The sequence below is a fragment of the Gavia stellata genome, chromosome 11, assembly GCF_030936135.1.
Source record: "Gavia stellata isolate bGavSte3 chromosome 11, bGavSte3.hap2, whole genome shotgun sequence".
NCBI classification, from domain to species: domain Eukaryota; kingdom Metazoa; phylum Chordata; class Aves; order Gaviiformes; family Gaviidae; genus Gavia; species Gavia stellata.
In genome coordinates, this window is record NC_082604.1 from 23,020,598 (window position 1) to 23,043,511 (window position 22,914).

The following is a 22,914-nucleotide window of genomic DNA, read 5'->3' on the forward strand; positions in this document are numbered from 1 at the left end:
CATTCTCACTTTAGAGAAAAAGATGAACTTTTTAAAACTGAGAGGAAGCTAGTTTCCAACTTGATTTTTTGTGTGTGTTTGTTTTTAGAAGATTCCCTTCTTCTAATGCCAAATTTCCTACTGAAGGTAGAACATTCAGCCTTCTTCAAGTAATTATACAATAAGATATCTAATCAAGAAGAGAAAGAGAGGATACAAAATTGAGAAGCTAGCATCCCTCCTAAACGTTAGAAGGCTCTTCAAAGACAGTCGAAGCATTGAAGTGTTAAAATAGATGGCTACAAAACAGGTTTTGAAATCACCTTCCAGGCTCTGTCAAGAGACAAAAGTTTGAACTGTATGACCTTTTACCTGCCAAAAGAAAGCTTTTCACAGAAACTTCAAAAAAACCATTTTCTGCATTTTTCTTTTCCTGACATCTCATATTGTCAGCTGTAAAATTTTTCCCTGTTACATTCAGTGAAGTCACATTGTGTGTGCACTTAAAGATGGGAGTAGTAATACTATGGGAATTATGCTTCTTTGACTTATTAAAAGAAAATGCATCTCAACTACATTACTGATTAAAACCTCATGAATAATTTGGCAAATACAGAGATTTTTCACATATATTTGATTGGCTTGAAATGACTTCTGAAATTTCCTGGTAATTCAAATTTCCAGCTTATGAAGCGTCCTGATAACCTCCATGCTAGCCCTGTTTAGTAGTTTTTCACACTGGACAAGACACCACCACCAGAATGTTCTGGTGGTAAAGTAAACAGATGAATAGGACATGAAAAATGAACGAACAGGGAACCCGTAGAATAGTTCAAGTTGATGCTTGTGATTATTCACGCTATGACAGCTTTACATGGCTATGCAATGTTTTTCCCCACTTCTTCCACAATTTTGAATTGTTATATACCATTCTCTTTTTACCTTGCATGCGTAGTTTAGCCATCACAAACTTTTGGATCTGAACAATTCATCGAAGGCTTTTGTTAAGTTCTTGCCAACAAAGATGCCTAAATTTAAAGAATTTTTCTTCCTTTGGATGACTGACACTGAATTGGTCAGGTGTTTGGGTTTTTGTTTTGGCTTTTTTTTTCTTCCCAAATTTGGGTATTTATTATATAGTTATGCCTATAGAATAGACACTGAAATTCAATTAATAGCCTTAAAAGAATCAGTTTTTTGTTTTCACATATAAGAAATGTAACTGCACTAACACTGAAGTTAAAGGGACACTTTGGGTGACAAATTTACAAGGTTGAGATGTAAAAGTAGAAAAGACAAGCATGTAACTAAAACATAACAATCACCATAATTTAAGGTGATTCTAAACCATTCAAATTACAACTTTGTTACTAAGTCTTTTTCGAATACAATGCCATCCAGAGTATAAAGTGAACGAGCAAGCACTAAACAAAGCCATCTTACTATGAGTTCAGAAGTCATGGCCACTGAACTGACACATGCACTGCAACTAGATTTGCTGAAGATGTCTGACAGATCCTGAAGGATATGCAGGTGAATCTGAATACTAAAATAGAGTCCTCTGTGCGTGCATGACAAGGGCCCATGTTGGAAGAGAACTTCCAACCTCAAAATTATCAGCATGAGCAGGAATTCCATGCTGTTTACTATGCCTGTTTCCCAGCAGGGCTCAGGTCAGTGCTTTTATGTCAGTTACTGGCTTAGTATTCTACGGATACTCTTTTACTCTTGCTAGAAGACATAGCTTAACAAACAAACAAAAAACCCCCAGAAAACAAAACCCCCAACCTTCCCAGGTTTCTACAAATCTATTGTTCTTCCCATTCCTCTGAGTTCTCAATATGTGACCTGGTTAGGACCATATAAAATGGCATACGATTTTACAACAGAAAATACTGGTAAATCATTTAAAGTCACAGCACTTCATAAAACAACCATCTTCAGGCTTATCTAAAGAATAATCATAGCTAGAAGACATACTGAGATTGAGTAATGGTGTGTCAAAGAGCACTTTAAAGCTTCCCATTCCCAGAATATGAGTTTAGCACACTTAGAAAGGCCATATCTTACTACCAAAAAAATTGGTATGTAATACTTTTGGCCAGGTTGAATATCTATCACGTTACTTAAAATATTTCACCTTTTTTATTGTATGACAACTAAGTGTTCTGCTTTTCATTATTCAGATACATTTTTTTCCACATTGATCTGCATGCTAGAAAGGGTGTTGTGCTGCACAAAATTTTGATTATTTGTCTGTCACGTGCAAAAGTAAGGAACATGTAGCTGTTAATCGTTATGAGCCAAATGACATAATAAGTCTTAATTCTCATTTCATTTTACATTAATGTCTTGTAGATTCTGATGTAAAGATGCTTTCTTTTTTTCTGGTTATTTTACCACATGCTTCATTTTTGCACATGCATTTCTTTCCCTTGTGCTGTTTGTGTTGTATAGCTTATAGCTATTAAGTCAATTTCATTCAACAACATAGTTAATAATGACTAGAAAAAAAACAGTGAGAGAAACTTTTCAATGATTTGTGGTTATGTAGAAAATTTAAAATATCCAGAGCTGTCAATCTATCATCTTTCATAAGAACGAGAAATTTACTTTTAAACTCTCTACATGAAAGATTTTCTATCACTATGAAAATGTCTTTCTATCATCATGGAAAAGTCAGTTCTGAAGGGAAATAACTAGGAGCAATAAGATGAAATTAAGCAAAGGAATATTAAGACAGAACTGAAGTCAACTTTTCTAATACTGTAGTCTGGACAAAGTCTCTGGAAATAAAAAAGAATTCCATTACATAGTACAGCTTATTACATTAGACAGTTTTAATTAGATTGGACAATAGAAGCCCGGAACCGAAATCCATTCTACAGCAGGTAAGGAATTACTGAAATCTCCCATACTCCAGGCACTACATTTAAAGATAACAGAATGTCCAGATTTCTTCAATTTTATCTACATTGGCTATCAAAATTGACATTTACATTTGAAAACAAAAAAACCTTGCTGAAATTATACATCATTTATGCTTTTAGCAGAACCTAATACCTTAATTTCGTAAAGATAGGGAAGGACATAGAAGCAGAAAGCTTGATTCATTAGAAACAAAGGACTTCTGGCAGATCCCCGATAAGATCACAGCATAAAAACTAGTTCACTTGCATTCTTCCTTGCTAACAAAATTTTTTCCCTCGTGATTACCATCAATAGCGTTTTCATAACATCAGAATGTATGAGCAGGTTGAAATCATTAGCCGCTGTCTGAATCAGCATTTATTAAAATCGTTTAATTTGGAGGAAGAGTGAAAAAAATATGCAACAGTGGACAAAGCAACATTTTATCAAAATAAAAGCATTGTTAGGAGATGCAAAGTACCTGCTGCAACTCCAAAATCAAATCCACCATTAAATGGAACTTTGCTTTTAACACTGGAGAAGAAACATCCTAATGAATTTAATAGAGCTGGCAATGAAGTATTGTCTATATCAACAGAATTGTTTTAATGTAGTTATGAATTCCTGAGACAGAAGTTCACAGCATAAACTTCTGATTCTCAATAGATTTTTTTAGGTTTTCAACACAAATATAAAAAGTAACATCTGCAATCAATTATAACACTAAAAGCAATAAGAAGTAAAAACTGAAAATTCATGGGGAACCTGTAATCTTCTGTTATATGACATAAAACAAGCAATTCAAATACTATTTTAATGTTTTTTTCTTCTTTACAATCTACTGATATATGAAGCTTGGAGATCCATTATTAAATGGTGAAGGTAAAGCAAAATAAATGAGAAAACACATAGAAGTTGGAAGAAAAGAATCAATGCGGACATTAATGTAAGACTTCTTTTAAAAAATCAGGAAATAATAATAGTAACAAGCATCTATACCGAAGTTTATCTTCGGTTCTACTTCAAAAAGAAAAAATAACTTTCTGTCAATAACATCACCTTTACATGTAAAAATGTTTTACGCTATTTACTCCATTAATAGAAACAAATACTGATCAATAGCATGGAACAGTACTTGGTACAGTCATTTTTCATTTCTGATATAGAAAGTGCTCAACTCATTCTTTGATGGCTTTACATGGCTCTTTTCCTTAGGAGAAAGGAGCAGTAAGTTTTCTTGGGTTCAGCAATAACAGCAGACTTGGAGTCTGGTCAGCAGTGGTCATACAATCAGTTAAAAGAAAACAGCAATTAATTTATGTTTCATAATAACTTTTTTACTTGTGAAATGTTAATTATAGAAAAATTCATTAATGGCCTTATTTACAGAGAATGAATGCCAGCATCAAACAAACCCAATTTACCAATGACACTCTGCCAACAAATGGTGATTCACTAACTAAGCAAGTGAATTAACAATCATTTTCCTTACAAACTAATAGTAGGCAAAAATATAACTTGGCAGTATTTCCCTCTTGTTAATGTGGACACTAATTAGCATAGTTATATAAAAAAAGATTTGAATTCAATATGTCAAGGTCTCAGAATTGTTTGAATTTCTCTTTGCTTAATTAATCCAAATATTTAAATTAGCTTCTTCATGTAATTTGGTGTTTCAACCAGAATCCCACTGAATCCCACTGATAGGCACGTAAAATTATTATTTGCAGACTGCTTATGTAGCTCCCTTTTGAAACCTGCAACTAAAATAAAGATGTAATCCCTTTACATAAAATATCTTTAAGAAGTCATGGTCTCTGTTAATTAGCCAAGCACTTATCCTATTCTCTAACTGACCACCAGATCTCACATAGTAGACAACTCATCAGGTTTGTAATTTTTCTTTTTATTGGTAAGTCCAGAATATTCATACAAACTGCATTTCAGCTAAAACATCTTCCCTGCTTTTCCTACAGTTTCCAGAAATTAAGGAAAAAAAAGTGTTTTGGAAGCTGCAGTGATTAGCAAGTTTCCAAAATTTTATTTTAGAAAAGCCACGTATTTACAGCACAGGAAATAAAAACACTGTTGTATGCATTTGCCTATCTTAGTTTGCCATTTCTCCACAGTTCTTTTTAAGCTATGGTCCTTGTAGCATTCATAAAGTGCTCTGCATTTAGTGTGATTTTTACTCGAGTTTTCTTTCGCAGGACAGACTACAGTTTTTCATTGTTTTCCCTAGAATCCTAACACTTAACCTTTGTAGGTGTTTCTAACAAGTATTAATTGTCCCTAGGAAAACATTCTTTCTCTGTTTTACTCAGGTGGAGTGCCCACAACTTTAGCACAACAGTGAGCATTGAACAAAACCCAACTCTAGTCCTTAGTGCAAATGGTGAGCAGATCTTAGTCTCCTCCTCCTCAAAACAGAGTTGCAACACTGTTTAGGAACAGGAAAAAATAATGCAAGCCGGTCTCTTGTTGAGAAGTCTAAAAATGGAAGCATGAGTTTTACCACTGAATCCAAAGGTACAGTGTGCGGTGTCTTCCATGTATTCATAAATTACGGAAAGTTTCTATCTAACTAAATAAGACTGGCTATTTTCTCTTCACATTTTAAAATGGATTGACATTATTAATCCTAAATTCCTGTTTCACCTTCTTTTCTGTTCTAACAAACCTAATTTCAGAGAATTATGCTTCCAAATTAAAATGATCCTTGTCTCTCACTGGACTTTTTAAGCACTTCTTTGCAACCTGCACCTGTTAACAAGAATCTCATGTGAAAGGACTCACAATTTCTTCAAGACGAGATGAGCTCCAGAAAGACACATCTTACCCCATTTGCACTATCATAATTTTGAGGTAATTTTTAATTACATTGTCTTCTTGGTAAGCGCTGGAGGTAATATCAATATTCTTTCTAAGTACATCAGTCTTCCAGAGAAAATCTTCTAGACACATGGCAAATTGTGACTACCCGTGGGAACAAATGAAGATCTGTGCTGGGCTGTTCCATCACTGTCAATAAACTTGACATGAATTCAGAAATCTAGCCAGCATTTGGAAGCAATAATTCCTACAAATCTTTTTAACGTCACAAACCGTATGACAGTGGCATTAATTACAAGTAATATTATCCTACCAAAAAAAAAGTACACAGATTACCTTGCATGTATTTTGTCCTTTTCTTTTTAAATGGGGCTTCAAGGTAAACACGCAGAATGGACACAATCTCAATAATAAAGCCTTAGCCATTAAAGAATCAGAGGTGAGATGGAGGGTGTTTACTGGAAGAAAAAAATTAAGTTCTAGTCATGTTTTACTAACTGTTAACTAATTAACTGGTGCAAGGCAGGACTGCTAAGGGAGGCTGTGTCCATACTACTGTATAGGATACAATTGCTATTACAGCAAGTATTACAAAATATTACATCATCATACCCATATGCACCACAAAAATAAAGTGCAAGTGAAAAAGAGATTTCCTTTGCTTTCTCTCCAAAATAGTGGGCATGATTGTAACACTCTTACTAATATGGTGTTTATCAGAATAAAAGAATCAAATCTTACTAAAGGGATAAATAGAAACTAAGGTGTCTGCTGCACAGCTCCAGACAGTTTAGTTTTCAGATCACTGCTATGGATCATATTGTGAAGTCAAAGAAATGAAATGAGAAAAAACCAAATTGCTCAAGGACTTAATGTAATAAATTTACTCCTTTAAATAGCAAATACCTGTTTTCATGGAGATAGGACTGCAAACACCAATAGGTTAGCAAAAGGCTAGCAACCTATCAGAACAGCAATTTTTGCAAATACAGTAGCTAAAACTTACAATAAAATTTTAATTGACATATCCATAACAGCTGTAGACTCATATATATAACAGTATAAATAATTTTCCAAAAATAAAAGCTTTTTCTTCCTTGAAAAGAAATGATTTTGCATTGCGTTTTTCACAATACTTACACAGAATAAACCAGATTCTTTCCATGAGGAAATTACCACCTAATCACTGGACAGGAGAAATGGTTAAAACATTGCTAAGACGCAATTTGACTGATATCATTTTACTAACTTAGCTGGACAACAATTGCCAAGCAAGATCAGTCTTACGCTCCATTTAATTCAAGATGCTACTCTGAGCAGTGTTTAGTACCAAATGCTTCAGAGGCAAGTCAAAGAAACATCAGAATAACTTTATGAGTATTAGCTTGGCAAATTTTAGAAAAAACATCTAAAAAGCATACTTTATGCAAGTCAAATTGAACTCCATTTTATGCATACCATTTTAATTTGTTTTTATCATTTAGTATGTATCTTAAATTATTTTCAATTAATTTTAAATATTAATAAAGTCAGCAACCTCAGAAACAAGCGATAAGGCCATTAGTTTAAAGCCTATGTGCACTTACACCAGCATAACTACAGAATACTCTGAGTGTAGACTAGTTGCAAAGGCGTAGCTGAGCACTGAACCTGACATACTTTAGACAGTATTTATTATAGTAAGAGTAATACTCTCCCTGTATGTCACGTTACATCTGGTAAATATACAGGTTTAAACGCAAATTGAGAAACAGTCTGGAAAGATCAGGTTAGGAAGAGAAAAACGTGCTTTGTGCTAAAGAATAAAAAATATGTTACTTTAAAGCTGCCAAAAGGTGAAAAAGCTGTAGGGCATGCAAGTATGGTGAGACATGGTATAATGAGCTGTTGAAACAGGTTATTCTTTCCAACCCCTTAACACACCTTGTAACTTTTTAAATAAAATTTAACCTGCTTACTTAATAAAAACAGTTCATGTGTATTTGTGAGGTGAAAATGCTTAAATAAAACAACCTCCACCTATAGTTAACTAAAACCAACCAGCATCAAGGGCATTAACCATGTAACCACATAAACCACACGTGAAAGAAAATAATTTATTTCTAACCTCTGTTGCCAGTTGCTGAAGAGAAGGGGATGCAACAGGGTGTAAAGTTGAGTTGCCTCTCACTGGATTATGGAGGCTAACATAAGCCACAACATTTCTTTGAAGAACTCTCTTGAGATCCTACAACACAAGCAGAGCAACGGTTATTGCCATGTATCGTTATAATTAAGACTGTTTTGTTCTTTCAGTTCCCTCTAGGGAAAAACTGCACCCTACGTTTTTGTCCTCTGTGATTCCCTAAGTATTATTTAACTGCTACTTCTTACAACATGCTGTTAGGAACTTCAAAGGAGATCTTAGTGTTATTTCTCTATACAGCAGAAGTTATAATTCCATTTCACACGTCATCTCAACAAAATGCAAACAGACCTAGGAGGAATTAGAAATGACTACACTTGTAAGGACAAAAATGAAAACATTATATCCTGTGAAACAACGTGAAGGCCTTCTGAACTTATGCCTGACAGAAGACGAACTTCAAAAGCAATCATTATCAACAGTTAAATGTACTCAAATTTTTAGAGACCAAATTCAGATTTGAATTGCGTAACTTTCCCAGTATTTTCATTTTATTTTGTTTTAGACTATAGAAATAGTAGGTACAAACTGTTTCAATTACTATCTCTTTTTAAAAAAGATCCCCTTTGCCTTCTCAGTAATGAGTTACTCTTTGCATGAAGTGGCTCTTTATATTGAACAGAAGGGGTGTAACGCAATTACATCTGATGTAAAGCTGACTTGAAGTGGAACTAAACAAATTTTGCTTCCAGCTTGGATCTTTTCAATTTGATTTTTTCACCCCCTCTTGTTTTTGAAGAATAATCACTTTGGAAGCATGAAACTTCAACAAGAGCTAGCCGCTTCTCACGCATGATAAAAAGCAATTAACTCTTCATTTTATCTACTGTTTTCATTCAGCAGCCATGAACTTCTCTGCCAGCTATTGCTTTAATTTATCAACTGAAGTCCCCTGTAATCATGTATGATCAATAATACTCTGATGAGGTATTTTCTTTCAATAAGCTGATTTCTATTCTGTTGAAAGTAAGAGCCCAAGGAATTGTCTGTGTCAGATTGTATCTAACTCCTCAGCACCAATATGTGAAAAGTGAATCAGCAGTAGCCATGGAGGCACTGAAATGTTTACGTAACTAATGTAAACCATGGTACAGTTCTCTTCATTCAGTATGCTCTTGAATTAGTTCTCCCCACACTAAGCTTATTGATTAAAAATTAGTAACTGCTGAACCCCCAAGGAGAAAAAGTCCTCTAAGCTACTCCTGGGCCTAGGTCTTTTTTGGGGTTTTCCCCTCCTCCCCCAAACTCTTGCAACACCCTCTTTTACAGTCTTCTGCTGAATTAGGGAGGGGAATCAGCTCACAAAGGTGCTGTATATGCAGCCTTCACAGCTATGGAAACAACTTGCCATCTCATTATCACACATGCTCTGTTCCACAGGAACTGCCTCTATAGAAGTTTTCACTGCATTTGCTGTGGAGTACATGAATGAACACAGACAGATGTCGCAGACCAGTCAATGAACCATAATTTCTATGTGGTAATCTCATACAGTTTTCATGCTTTCAACAAAAGTAATCATTATTGCAATGAGGCCTAAAATTATTTTTACCTCTGCCCATTCGTATGAACCAATGTTCCCAAATGATGTTCCTCCCCATGAGCAGAAAACAATGGTCCGGTCAGGTCTCCAGCCTCTCTTAACCTTCAACATCAAGGCTTGTATAAATGCTGTGATGATAGCAGTGCTACTGGCCCATTCTTGTCCACCGTAAGTATTCAAACTGTTGTGATGACTACCAATGATGACGTATCTGTCTGAAATGTGAAAAGACAGACAGACAAGAGAATCTAATTTCTTCTGGATACCAGCATTAAAAGAATTTAAAAAAACTAAAAGATGAACTGTATTAGTAGTCTGTAATGTCATTAATACAACACAATGCTGTCAACAAAAATTTATATGATCATGTGCAAGACAATCATACAATATAGATACATAAAACTGTGAATACTACTTAAAAATAAACTAGTAAATAAATATATGTATATACTTTCCTAATTTAATCCCTGTGCCCTTGCCTTCACTGTTTGCTTATTACTCTCCCTTCTTATAAATCTGAGATATACTATTTCTACAGCCAGGACTTCGTCATACAGATAATCTAATAAAATTCCACGTTCACATTAGAGTGTTACAAAAAACCACAAATGAATAAGCAGGAAATTCTATCTTCAATATGTGTTAGTGTCCAAAAAAGAAAACAAAAGGTATGGCAGTACAATGAGAAACATAAAGAAAATACACAAAGTATTAGTACTCCCTCACCTGGAAGACTCTGTTCAGTGCTCACCACCCTATCTCAAAAAAGACATTGCAGAAACAGCAGTTGAGAAGCTGGTAACCAGAACGGTTATAAATCAGGACTTAGACTTCCATGTAAGGAGACATTGAAAAGACCTGGATTGCAGGTTTAGAGAGGAGACATGACAGAGGAATAGAGATAATGAATGATACAGAAACGGTAAGTCAGACCTAGCAACTTTGATGATAGTGGAAGAAAGTATTTTATAAAATGAAAAGCAAGAAGTTTCAACCTGAAATAAAGAACATGCCTATGGTTATCCAGAAAAAAAAACCCACAAATTTTTTCAGAGAAATTAAATGAAATCTTCATCTCTTGAGGCATAATATATAATCTAAATATTAACTCACAAGTGTAAAGAACCTTATTTTATTCCAAAAGGATGATGTGGTATGAAACAACATGAATGACTAGTGTGACTGATGCGTGTCAAGAAGTGTAAGCAGAGTTATGCTGAATGACTTATTAAACTATTAGACCTTCTGTGTGAGATGAATTCACAACTGAAGCCTCTTTGAAGGACTGCTTACTGGTAGTGTTCTGATATTTAGCAAAGTCTCTTTCTGGTCCAGATCTAGACTTTTAAAGGTGTCCTTTCCATATTTCAGGATACCGATAGAGAGAACAGAAGAATAGTTACCAAGTGATGCCAGATTCACAACAATTTCTGGGTCTCATTTGGGTTCCAAAAAGTGCAAAAAGTTTTGGTTTTCTAACAGTATTCTTTCTTTATCCATGGGGATTCATTCTTCACTGTTGTCAGTACACTGGAATGTAGCAACACATAGGTGGTAAAATGCCCACCTTTTATATTGCTTATAAAATTAAATATCTATTCAGTATTTTTTGGAGTGACTGCTGCCTAGAAACAATTTTAACTGAACACTAACATACTTTGATTATAAAACCATTCTCTATCAAACTGGACTTTTACTAGGTTTGTTCAACAAAACACATGGTGATGTTGTTTTAAAAGGAATAAAAAATGCTTTACAAACAGGGTATCTGTTATGTACCTATAAGAACATTTTCAGTCAACTGCTTGGGGGGTGTATAGGTATGTAAATGAAAATTTATTTCTGAAAGCAGATATGCAAAATGTAACTTTAAGTGTACATAATAATTTAATGCAAAATGTAAATTTAAGTGTGCATAATAATTTAATGTAACAAAATGCAATCTAAATCACATAATTTTGCAACTTGTGTTGCATCATGAGATGTTTAACTACAGATTGCACTGACAGTGAAAAATCATAGATCTTCACCTCACTTAATGTTAGGAATTATAATCTCTGTATCCCCGTATTATAATCTCTGTTCAGTCTGTGAACAGCGTATGTGAAGGGGAGTGGAAAGAGACCTTATGTAAAATAGCATAGGACATTTTGATGGAGAAGAAAGCTACCAGCAGCAACTTACTGTAGGAGATGCCAGCTGAATGAACAAGGGTAAAACGTAACAGCTGGTGCCTCCTTTGAAATTCTTCATCTTTGCACATCTCTCCCTTTTGAATAGAGGCAATACCCTGAAGCAAATGACTATAGGAAAAGCATAGGAGAAAGGATGGTCATGTTTACAGAGGCAGCAGCTGTCCTTTCTCGTAATCATTTGCTGAAGCATGTAGAGGAAGAGATCACATGGTAAGAAAAAAGAGAAAGAAAGGACTAGAGATAGAGAAAAAATATCTATCAGATACTTTTGAAAGTGTTAAGATGGGGTAGCGTTCATGGCAGTGATGGGCTGGATAACAGGGATTTGTAATTTAAAAAGAGTGACTTTATACTGTCTTCTATTGTTATACATCCCATTTTCAACCATGTCCAATAGAGCTACAAAATCATTATGTTTTTCAGATTTTAAAAGGCTACCAGCGATCATATTTCCTCTGCTCCTAAATCTTTTAATATTTTGGTTGGATTTCAGATGTTAGTCCTCAGATCAAATGTCAAATAAGATCACCATTACACAAATGTGTTTGTGTGTATGTTAGGTGGCCTTTAAGAAAAAAAAAAAAAAAATCAACACTTGGTGATGCTCTGGTCTTTCATTAAGCACTAAAGATAAATTTGGCTTTCCTTCTGCGTTTCTGGGAACATAAAGGTGAATATTTCAGGTGTATGAAACTAGCAAAACCCCATAAAAATGACAGAGTATCAATGCCATGAAAACATCAAGTATTAAAATCAGTTGAGTGGGCATGGCTATAGTATCAACCAGGAAGAGCAGAGAAACAAATGAAGGTTTAAAATTGATTCTGTACCAAATGTTATCCATGGTGCATTATATGCCTAACTTGTACCTACATTAGAAGCCAATTGCTATGGCCCTTGCTCAGCAAGACATTTACGGGACAAACTGTTGGCATCTGGGTAGTGCTATTGACTTCACTTGATTATATAACCTTAAATTCTTAAAGTTAAGCATATACTGACATACCTTCAAAAAGTAGCTTCTTATTGAGAATGCAATAATATGATGAAAGATTCAGGTATAGAGAAGATAAAGAATTTATTAAAGAGAAACTGATACATGCTGCTTATTATTTGTCTTGCTTCTGTTTCACAATTCAGTAGACAGTATGTCTAAATGTGGCAGTGTCTACCTTTCAAATTCCATGACAGCTATTGCAAAACATTAGCAGTAGTAGACTAGTAACTTCAAATTCTTGAAGGAAATTAAATCCTTTATTGAAATTAAACCCACTGTGCTAACTGTTTTCTATGTTGTTTTAAAAAAAAATTGTTCTGGTGAAAAGTACAGCGTTCAGCACACACAAAACTGAGTCATTATTTCACTAACAGGAATAAACATAAATCTTCTCCACCTCCTTCATTCCATCACTTAAAATATGAAATGACTGGCCCACCTCCTAAGGGACTGTAGATAAATTTGCAACCTTTCTTCTGAACCTAATAAAAGAGTATTAATCAAGGCAAATGTGATGATGTTTTGATGATGATGCCATCTGTACATTAGGAACTGGAGTGGGTCTACAACACTTTGCGCTATGTAAGTAGCCAGCAACAGTGTTCATTCATGTTGCAGAAACCCTTCAACTTTCAGGCCAATTCACTCGCAGACAGAATAAACTCAAAATTATCTTAATTCCTACGATGTCCTGATTATTGTTACCTACATAGAGCATCAAAGTAGGGAGGGGCTTTGTGGTTTATGTCACAGTTGCACTTAGAATCTTATTGTTTAATTCTTAGACATACAGAACAGTAATTATTATTCATAGACTTGTATAAAACAAGCTTAAGGCATGACTGTAACAAAAAATAAGGCTGCAGCAAGTGTAATTAAGAACTTAGTCACAGATTTTTGTACACTATAATCACATTTGATATTAGATTCTTAACTAAGCTAGAGATCACGCTGCCTTGGTTTCAGTGAGACACTTGAATTATGTAGAGATGTTCTGGACTTGAAGCATAGAGCTTTATTTATCTCAAAATTTTGCTAACTGTAGAAAAAAAATCAAGACCTTTTCTAAAATTGTACAGACAGCTTGCATATTAATTAAAATCACGCAATACAGTTCACCCTAAAATTAAAACCACCAACATAGTTACTTGGTACAAAATACTAATATTCTCTATGATCTACGTGTAATTCCTGTTTGTTGTGTAAAAATATGCTTATTGTAACTATAATATCCCCTTGAGCTCATTCTCTGTTTAAAACCCTTACGTTCTGTTTTGTCACAAATCAAATCACAAAATGACTACAACAAAGGTGCTCTCCTTCCTCTGCATTAGTGTATTATCTGGCAAAACAGAATCCTGATCCCAGCTATGACTCCCAGCCATCATAAAACAAGTAACTGATACAAATGATAAAGAGGTACTTACCAGGAAATACAGTTCCTTTTAAATATCCAATAACATTAGAAATTGTCTTGTAAGTTGTGACTGACTGAATATTCAGACTGATTATTTTTTTGCCTGTTAAAAGATAAAAAGAAAAAAAAAAAAAAGAAAATGTTAAACTTGTTTATCTGGCCAAGATATCTACAGGCCACAGATATAAATTCCCCACACATTAATAAAAAGTAAAAGCAAAGAAAAAAACTGAAGAGGAACCAGAGATTAAAACATGAAATATTACATTACTTTCTTAGTCCCATTTTAGCAGTGGGGTTCAAAGCTGGAATCTCAGAAAAGATCTCTACTCGTTGAGTTAAAAGATCATTCAATTCACCCGATAAATGCTGCCAGAATACAACAGGAAAAAAAAATAATAAAAAGAGTAGGATTTACATAATTCTGTGATAAGGAAATTTGTCTTAATCTTTACAGGTTTTTCTCACCTAATCCTTCACCCAGGTCAATCTTTCAATAACAGTCACAAAATTATACCTGGTTTATATTACGCTATTCTTCTGGAGAAAAGCCCTTACGCTAAATCAGATGGGAAAAGTTAGACCTCTGCATTACTAATCACTTTGCCAGCATAGCCGCTGGCGATATATTTGTGAACTTATGCCAACAGACGACAGCTTTTGTTGGCTTAACTGGTATCAACTGAGGAAATGGTGTAAATACAAAGGCAGAAAAATTTCAAAACCTGCCAATACACAGGGGACTTGCCAGTATTGCTATGCTAGTTCAGATTGTAGCACAGGATAAAGCCAGAGAAAAGTAAATGTCTGAGTTTAAAGAACCTAAAAAAATTAACTGTCCTTTGCCGAGAATTACTGTCATTCCCTCCGTCCCCCAGGTAGGACACACTAACCATACTAACTCCTGCAGTCTGTGACAATGCAAACAAAACAACGAACTACAGGGAGCTGCTGATACCTTTAAAATGTTTCATTTGCATTATAATAGACTGTATTAACATTCATCCCATCTGAAAGGTCATAACTTCTATCTGAGAAAAGTGAAAATTTCTTAAACTGCTCTAACTTACATGCTAGCAATTGCCTGACTATAACCACTGTGTCATCCTAGACCTTCTGGGAGGTTCTCTTACATCCAGTGTACTGCACCACCCCCACGGCCGACCTGTGTTTAAAGGCATCTTTGAACCAGAATTCTTTCAATGTCCATATCCCAACTGTCACAGACCAAAATTAAAATATTCCACGGATCATTTTGCTCTTTATCTCCCAGGCTATTATCCTCCCACAGATGTATTTCTAACAGTTTGTGTCCTGGCTTTGTTTTCTGAGATGTGCGGAATACGCAAGTGGGGAATTTAGTGCAACATGTAAAATAAAAACAATACATCTCTACGATACTGTTCTTCAAGGTTCATTTGCTGTTACTTCATCTGGTAAATTTACTTTAAAATTCTCTTAAAATAAAATCCAATATATTTTCATTCACTAGTCTTCATTGATATTTGAAAAAAGCAAACCAACTGCTAGGATCTTTCTTTGTTTTAAAAAAATATTCTAGCAATATTTGTTCTACTTTTTACTCAGACAAAACCTCCTCTGTTATCAACAGATGTGTCCTTTATGTGATAACTCTGTTTTTGCTAGAACGCAACAGTAAAGAAAATGCAAGTCAAGCACAGTTAACAAAAAAAACCCCACACCACACCATTGTGCAATAATCAATCACAGCAACTTAATGTTTTGACCTGTCACACATATGTTGGGGTTTGAGTCGTAATTAACTTTGCCCTTCTGATGTAAGTTACTGTAAGGTTTATTAACACCATGTGATGATGAACTGTGTTTGTTCTATAAATCTACAGGTATTATTCTAGAACTTTTAAAAAATATTTTATTAAAAAAAAATATTAATCCAAAGGGTTCCCAGCACTGTACTGTCACCTATGTTCTTGTTTTTGTCTTTTAAACCAATGTGAAAGCAGCTCATGGCATCCATGTTGATTAAGCAGTTTAAATTTAAGCTATACCATGCAAGTTACTTCTTGCTGAGGTTTCTCACCTACAACCATTCTAGAGCCAATTTACTTGGCTTAAAAAGATTTTTTCAAGCCAAAACTGATTTCCTTTCCTTTTCTAATCCTACTACACTTTAGATATATGTTTCTTTAGGCCCCATTTCAGACAAAAAGAAGATAAATCCTTTTGAGACAACTGTCTTAACTTTTTTTCCTTAATCAACATCAACTATCCAGTCTTCAACTGACAATAAAGAAATAGAAAATTAACTTCAGGCAATACACATATTCTGGAATCAGATATTTGAGTTAATAGTCATGTAACACAGTAGTCAGCTTAAAGCGATTTGGGCTTAAAGGCTTAGCACACCAGATGAAAAGGCTGAAAGTACTCTTTGGAGTACACAGAAGTGAAATTTAATCCCCTTTAAACAGTTCTGACAACAAACCTCTCTTCCTAATGCTATATTTTAAAGATCTTGACAACTTTCTCTCTTTTTTCTGTATTCTCTAGAAAACTATGAGGACACTGTAGCTTAATATTATTTGGAATACACTTTGAGTTTATGTAAACCAAAAGCTACTTCTGAAATAGAAGAAAAGTATTTATTGTCAATATTTTTTATTTATTTATTTCTTGAATTGAAATCTGTAAATTGTCTCATATCAAATTGCTACCTTCCCCTCTCACAATTACATAGTTATTTTTAGAAATGCATGGTTATTTCCTACTCATTCGAGTGACAATTTTAGAACTTCAGATGAGCAAAACCTACTACTTGTAGCCTGAAAAATGAGTTGTTTTATTTCTTGTTTTGCTTTTAACCTTATCCCGAGCTCATACCAACACAAAGGAGTATAAGTGTGAGCTCAATTTTCAAACATGTTGATTAAATTCCTGAATCCTGATCATACTAAACACCTATAATCACACAGTTTTCTGAGCATTCCTTTGAGTACTGGATTTTAAAAAGGAGCATTAGGGACTCAGGTTTGAAAATTGAACTCATTTGACAAGATTTTTGCTACTCACATATAAAAATTTCCCTACATGCACATTTAACTCCAGTTAGTACTTGATGCTTCTATACTGGAGTCATGCATTTCGATAACATAGTTCTTGGATCATAAAACCAGAAGTTATTTCAGAAGATTGCAGACACAAGGTACATTGAATAACTTCAAGTAACCCAATTTTTAACATGAATGTAATTCCTGCTGAAATCAACATAAACCACACCTGAATAAAAATACATCAGTTCAAAATCACAACATCCACAGCCATGTTACTTAGAGGGCACTAATCCAGCTGAGGTAGTCAGGATAAAATTACATTCAACAGATTTCTTGTTCCATTTATTCAAAAGCCTTACATCAGGCTCTAATAACACAACTGCTAATATTTTTGAGCACACACTACCAAGCTTTTCAGATACCCCTGAAGGCTAATAATTTTTTTTAATAATGAAAGCTACAGTTTTCATTAAGTTATTTGCCCCAAGACCTGAGGCTTTAAAGTCATATCAAATACCACAGAATATGATGATACAGTAAGAACTAACTGCACTCAAAGTAGAAACACCATAAACTGTTTACATATAACAAATAATCAAATACGGCATAGATTTCTTATATTCTATTGGTGATACTGTACGGAATAATAGGGACTGGTACATAATATTTGGAATACCCTGTTAAATACACCGAGATGATAAGTATACATTAAAACATACATAACAGCAGATTTTGCTGTCATTTGAAACAAACACTTCATTTTCATTACGTATCTTCTAGAATAACTGAGTAAAGTTCCAAAATACTACTACCCTATTGGACTGCCTAGTAATGGGCTTTGGAAATCTTACTGGACTGTGAAAAATGTATTTTAGTTAGTTCTCAGTATTTCATTACGTCAATTTGAGTACAAAACCTTATCTACTCCATATTTTAAATCAGTTTTCAATTAAGCTCAAACATAGGACTTCAAACAAAGAAGTGTAAACATCATAAGCATTTATGTAACAATATAACTTATATACCAAAAATACTATATGCAACACAACTTACATACTTACAAAACCAAATAAACTTGTAAAACAGTATATACTTAATAATTTACATATTAACTCTGGAAAAAAATCTTGTGCGACACTATCAAATTGCATATGCAAAAATCAATACTGAATCTATGATAATGTACAGTATTGTTGAATTATAAAATTATTTGTGCAGGAATATGTCAAAACTCCTAGACAGATGTCCCTGTAAAAAAAAAACCTTTAGTGTTTTTTTTATATAAGCAATACACCATCTAAATTCAGTCTCTTTGAAATCTAGGATCCCTAATTTTTTTTCCCTACTACATTTTTACTTGATTAACCAACTATGTTGCCTACTAAAAATATATTCTCCTTTTTAAATAGATACTCATAGGCCCTGAGTCTTCAAACCCATTCTTGGTCTGAAGAGCTTAATGAATGAACTTTTTGCTATTTGATCATATTTTCTGAACTACAATATGGAATCCAACAATAAATCTATTCAGACGAAAAGCTTTTAAAAATAAGTGATGTCTAGAATAAAGTCCTTTCAGGAGGGTCTAAACTGGGATGGCCTAATGCGATACAGAATAAATGTGTCACACTCAATATCAAAGATAGCTATGAATTTTGAGAATGCTTCATATTGTATAGTTGAATTTCATAATCTCATACTATTTTGACAGATCCTTTACCTGCTTTACAGCAATCAAAACCAAAGCATCACACAGAAAAATAATGACACAGAACAGAATTCTGAAAATATATCTTGATCAGTTACAATTCTGGTAGAAAAACTCTTGGGGCTTCAGGAGGAAGTTGGGAGAACATACACAAAAAAATGCTTCACACTGTTTATGCTTAATTCTTTTCACGAACTGCTATTTAAAAAGAGAACAGATTTCAAAGCCATCACAAAAAGAAAATCCAAAAGTATCAATATAAATGTTTGCAAGTTTTAATATACAGTATGTCTGTATGACATCTGACTTCCCTATCTAACATGTACTACTTTGAAATGCCAGTAAGCAGTATCTGCAAAACATCATTATATTTCTACTATTACATACAGTAAGTTCAAATTTGGTAGATACAGTAACATGCACTGCCACACAATATGCTGGCATCTTTCTCTATTTGTTTTCTTGGATTTATGTTTAGCATAGTGCAAATACCTAGAAATTATGGGATTGTTTGCCTATTGTTATCATAATGTATGATGGCACAGCCAGAGTTCATTAAGTACGGTACTCTTTCTTTTCTCTGACAGGTAGCAAGCTATGAAGGAGAAACACATATAACACCACCATAAGGCTGTAGCCTAATAGGAGGATATATATATCCTTTATCTTTTCATGCCCTTCCTCTGACTGAAAAGAAGACAGGCTTGATTTGCACTAGTGCAGCACCTGGCAGAGAACTTTGTCTTGGACGATCGTCCTATAATATGGAAGCTAAAGGACTCTTCCAATCATTCCTTTCGTATAATTAATGATTCAAATTTCACAGGATCAGAGTTGATTATAAAACTCAGTATAATGACTATCTGACATGTGGAACTGTATAAAATAGATGTTCAAAGTCTTACAAAAGTTCTTCTTTATGTTATGCTACAAACCTTTTCAGTAACAGTCACTTCTGGTTATCTGTTCCACTCTCACCTTTTCTTGGTAGAGGATGTGGATTTGTTTGCAGCCTACAATGAAGTTTTCCATTGCAGTCATTAAGATGATTCAGTATTGACCAATGACTGTATTCTGTAGGCTAAAAAAGGTTACAAAACATCAAATGATGCTACCTAAAAAGCATTTTGATCTGAGTCATTTTACTGGCTATAGCAGAATGCTGGGAGTCTTTGTATACCTGGCTCTATCACTCACATAGAGTTTGATATCACTGTAGTTACTTAAAACTATATATGCTTTGGTTTTACTATTTTATAAGTTTAAATATAAATAACTACACCTACTTCACAGCAAAAGGCATTAAGAACTCGTAAGAAATAGGATCAGCTTCTGTGTATGTTAACTACTGATATTTTCCAAAATAATACACCCTCAATGATCATGGTTGATCCAGATGATGAGAGAAACAGGGTTGCATTTAAACATCAGTCGGCTAAAGAAACTTAGAAGCCTTTAAGTGAGATCAATGCATGAATGCTTGCATTATACTTCCTGTAATTTGAGTTAGACTGCTCAGGCATACTGGCCATCTAGCCCTTATCACCAAGAGTGACCAACATAAATGTGGAGATCACCACAAGAATAGGATGAGTGTATAGTGATTCTTTCCTAAGACATTATTGTGCCCTCCAGTGACTTGAAAGTTACTTAGCCAAGAAGCGGAGGGGTGGGGGTGAAGGCTGTGTGTGTATTTAAACTATTTTGATTGTTTTTTTCCTCAGGGAATTTTTAAACTCATATAAATTTTTGAGTCATAGATTTTTAGGATGCATAATGTCCCGTGGCTGAAGAGGAAAGAGGGAAAGGGACCTTTATTAATCACCATTTCTGAGTAACTTGAACACCTCCCAGCACAAACCCCTGTCTCCGTTGGTGACTATCTCTGTCTCTTCACTGTTAAAAACAATTTTTATTTTACTTATTGTTTCCTATAATTTTAAACATCTACTTAGCCATGTGAACACATTTCTTCTTACACCATGTTATCTAATTTTTCTTAAGTTCTAGAGAGGATCTCAGTTGAGAACCTTTCAGACAATATCCCCTTGATGGCCCTATTTACAAGTCTGGCAACTCAAATTCCTCAGGGTTCCTTTCATCCTCTGAAAAATATGGCACCTTTTTCCTTATGTACCATATGACAATGAAAGCTATTTAATCATGCAAGTTGATCTGTGAAATCCTCAGATCTGCCCTTCTGCCACAGACAGCTGGAGATTGATCACTAGTGAAATCCTAGATCTTCTGTCTTCTCAGATGCAAATCATATGAGTATGAAAATTGACACTTAAAGCCAAAAGGAAAAATTAGACGTGTATCTCTAAAGTTTTTAACTACAAGACTTCCAAACTACTAGACATCCATTTAACACCTAAGTATATGATCATTAATGGTGAAAAACACTTTGTAAATTAAATTCCACTAGATAGAATTACTTTAAATACTCAAGAGATTCATTGAAAAGGGATGATTTGCTCCTGACTGAAATCTACTAACTGGCAGATAACTTAACAAACAACAAGGAACATTTACTACAACACAGCAAGACTTTCTTCATTTATGTTTATAGGAGTGCTTTAGTTTTATGGCAATCTTCATCACGTTCTAGCAAATATCCCAGTAATATTCTGTAAAAAAAGAACACTTCAGAAGTACACAGCTTCTCTATGAAACTTCACTCTTAAATTCCTCTTAATTGCCCATTTTTTGGAAAAAGTTCATGGGAGCACAGAATTTCAGATTAATGAGGATTAACAACGATGCACCATACTAAACAAAAAGCAAATCTAATTACTAACTTAAGCTAAACCAAAACTAATAACTAACTGCAATTCTCACTATTCGCTTTGTAAGTTCTAAGCATCTCAGATGTTTCTCCCCATATCCTCCCACCCCCTCTGTCACATTATGTCTCTTGAAAACTGCAAGGCTAAGAGAAAAAAGCGGCAATGTGAGAAAACTATATATAAATGTTTAATCATTACTGATGAATCTGCTGTTCAGCTTTTTGAAACATACTGATGAGAGAATGATGGTAATTTTATTCTAACAAATTTTAAGCCAACCAATCATCTGAATTGCCCATTCACCTCTTTTGACAGATAAGTGATGAGCTCTACGTCAGAAGTGAAATCTCTCTCTTAAGCTTCTTCAAATCAACAGGAAGACTGCAAATTCAGCCTTCGCTGTTCTCATATGCATTGCTCTGTTCAGCATTTTCTCTCTTGCTATTATTATTAAATAGTTATATAAGATTTCTTATCATGAGACCAGTCTTTTATCTCTTCTATTAAGGCTGCTACTGAACACTTCAGCACACTGTATGCTCCAGCACATCTATAGTTTCACCATTATTTCAAGGAAAAATATATCATAATGCATTGTAGAATTATGCAAGGCTTCTTATTATAGACCCTACTTGCTCAATAAATTATTTTTTTTAAAAGAAATCCCACATAGATTACTGCAGTTCAGAAGCTTTACATTAAATCAGACACAAGCTGTTGTGTTCACCCAGAGTAAGCTGGACATGGATTGGCTCTTACTAGACTGCTAGCTTGGAATATTCTTTCTTTCCAGAAATTTTCCACCACACAGAATTCCTGCCTTATCAGGGAAATAAAACAGACATGCCACACCTGTCACAGAAAAAAGCAGAATAAGCTACCCTTTAGGTGATTCTGTCCTTCAGCCTCCACACAAAGCTTTTTCAGAAACACACACTGCAGCCTTTTATCTTTCTAAAATGAGTGTCATTTGCCAGCCCAAATTCATGCTTTCCTTTAGGAACTTCAGCTGTTGAAAATTCCTACAATACTAGCAAGCTTCACGCATCCTACCTGGAATGGTTAAGCACTTGTTCCTTTCAAAATGACCTTTTCCCATTTATACAGTCCTTGTCTACTGGGTGTGGGGAAGATCAGTTCATCTTTAAAATATCTAGTCAGCCATGGATGGAGAGCAGTAGTCCTGCCTAACCATGACAGCTTAAAGCCATGAAGCATGAGGTCTTTCTGCCTTTCCTTTTAGTATGTATAACTACAAATGCTATCACAAGACATAAAATTAATCAACCTTTTTTATGACCTGTTGTATTGTATTCCTGTTCCACAA

General features: G+C 34.4%; 1 protein-coding gene across 1 annotated transcript in view; it reads right to left on the reverse strand.

Moving 5' to 3' along the window:
- Positions 1 to 22,914, reverse strand: part of NAALADL2 (N-acetylated alpha-linked acidic dipeptidase like 2) — a 289,387-nt gene that overhangs the window by 113,451 nt on the left and 153,022 nt on the right. Inside the window, exons 6-8 of the mRNA XM_059822897.1 lie at positions 14,069 to 14,161; positions 9,459 to 9,664; positions 7,829 to 7,948 (exon numbers count right to left, since the gene is read on the reverse strand). Of these exons, the coding sequence (XP_059678880.1) occupies positions 7,829 to 7,948; positions 9,459 to 9,664; positions 14,069 to 14,161 (419 nt within the window). The remainder of the gene's footprint in view (positions 1 to 7,828; positions 7,949 to 9,458; positions 9,665 to 14,068; positions 14,162 to 22,914) is intronic.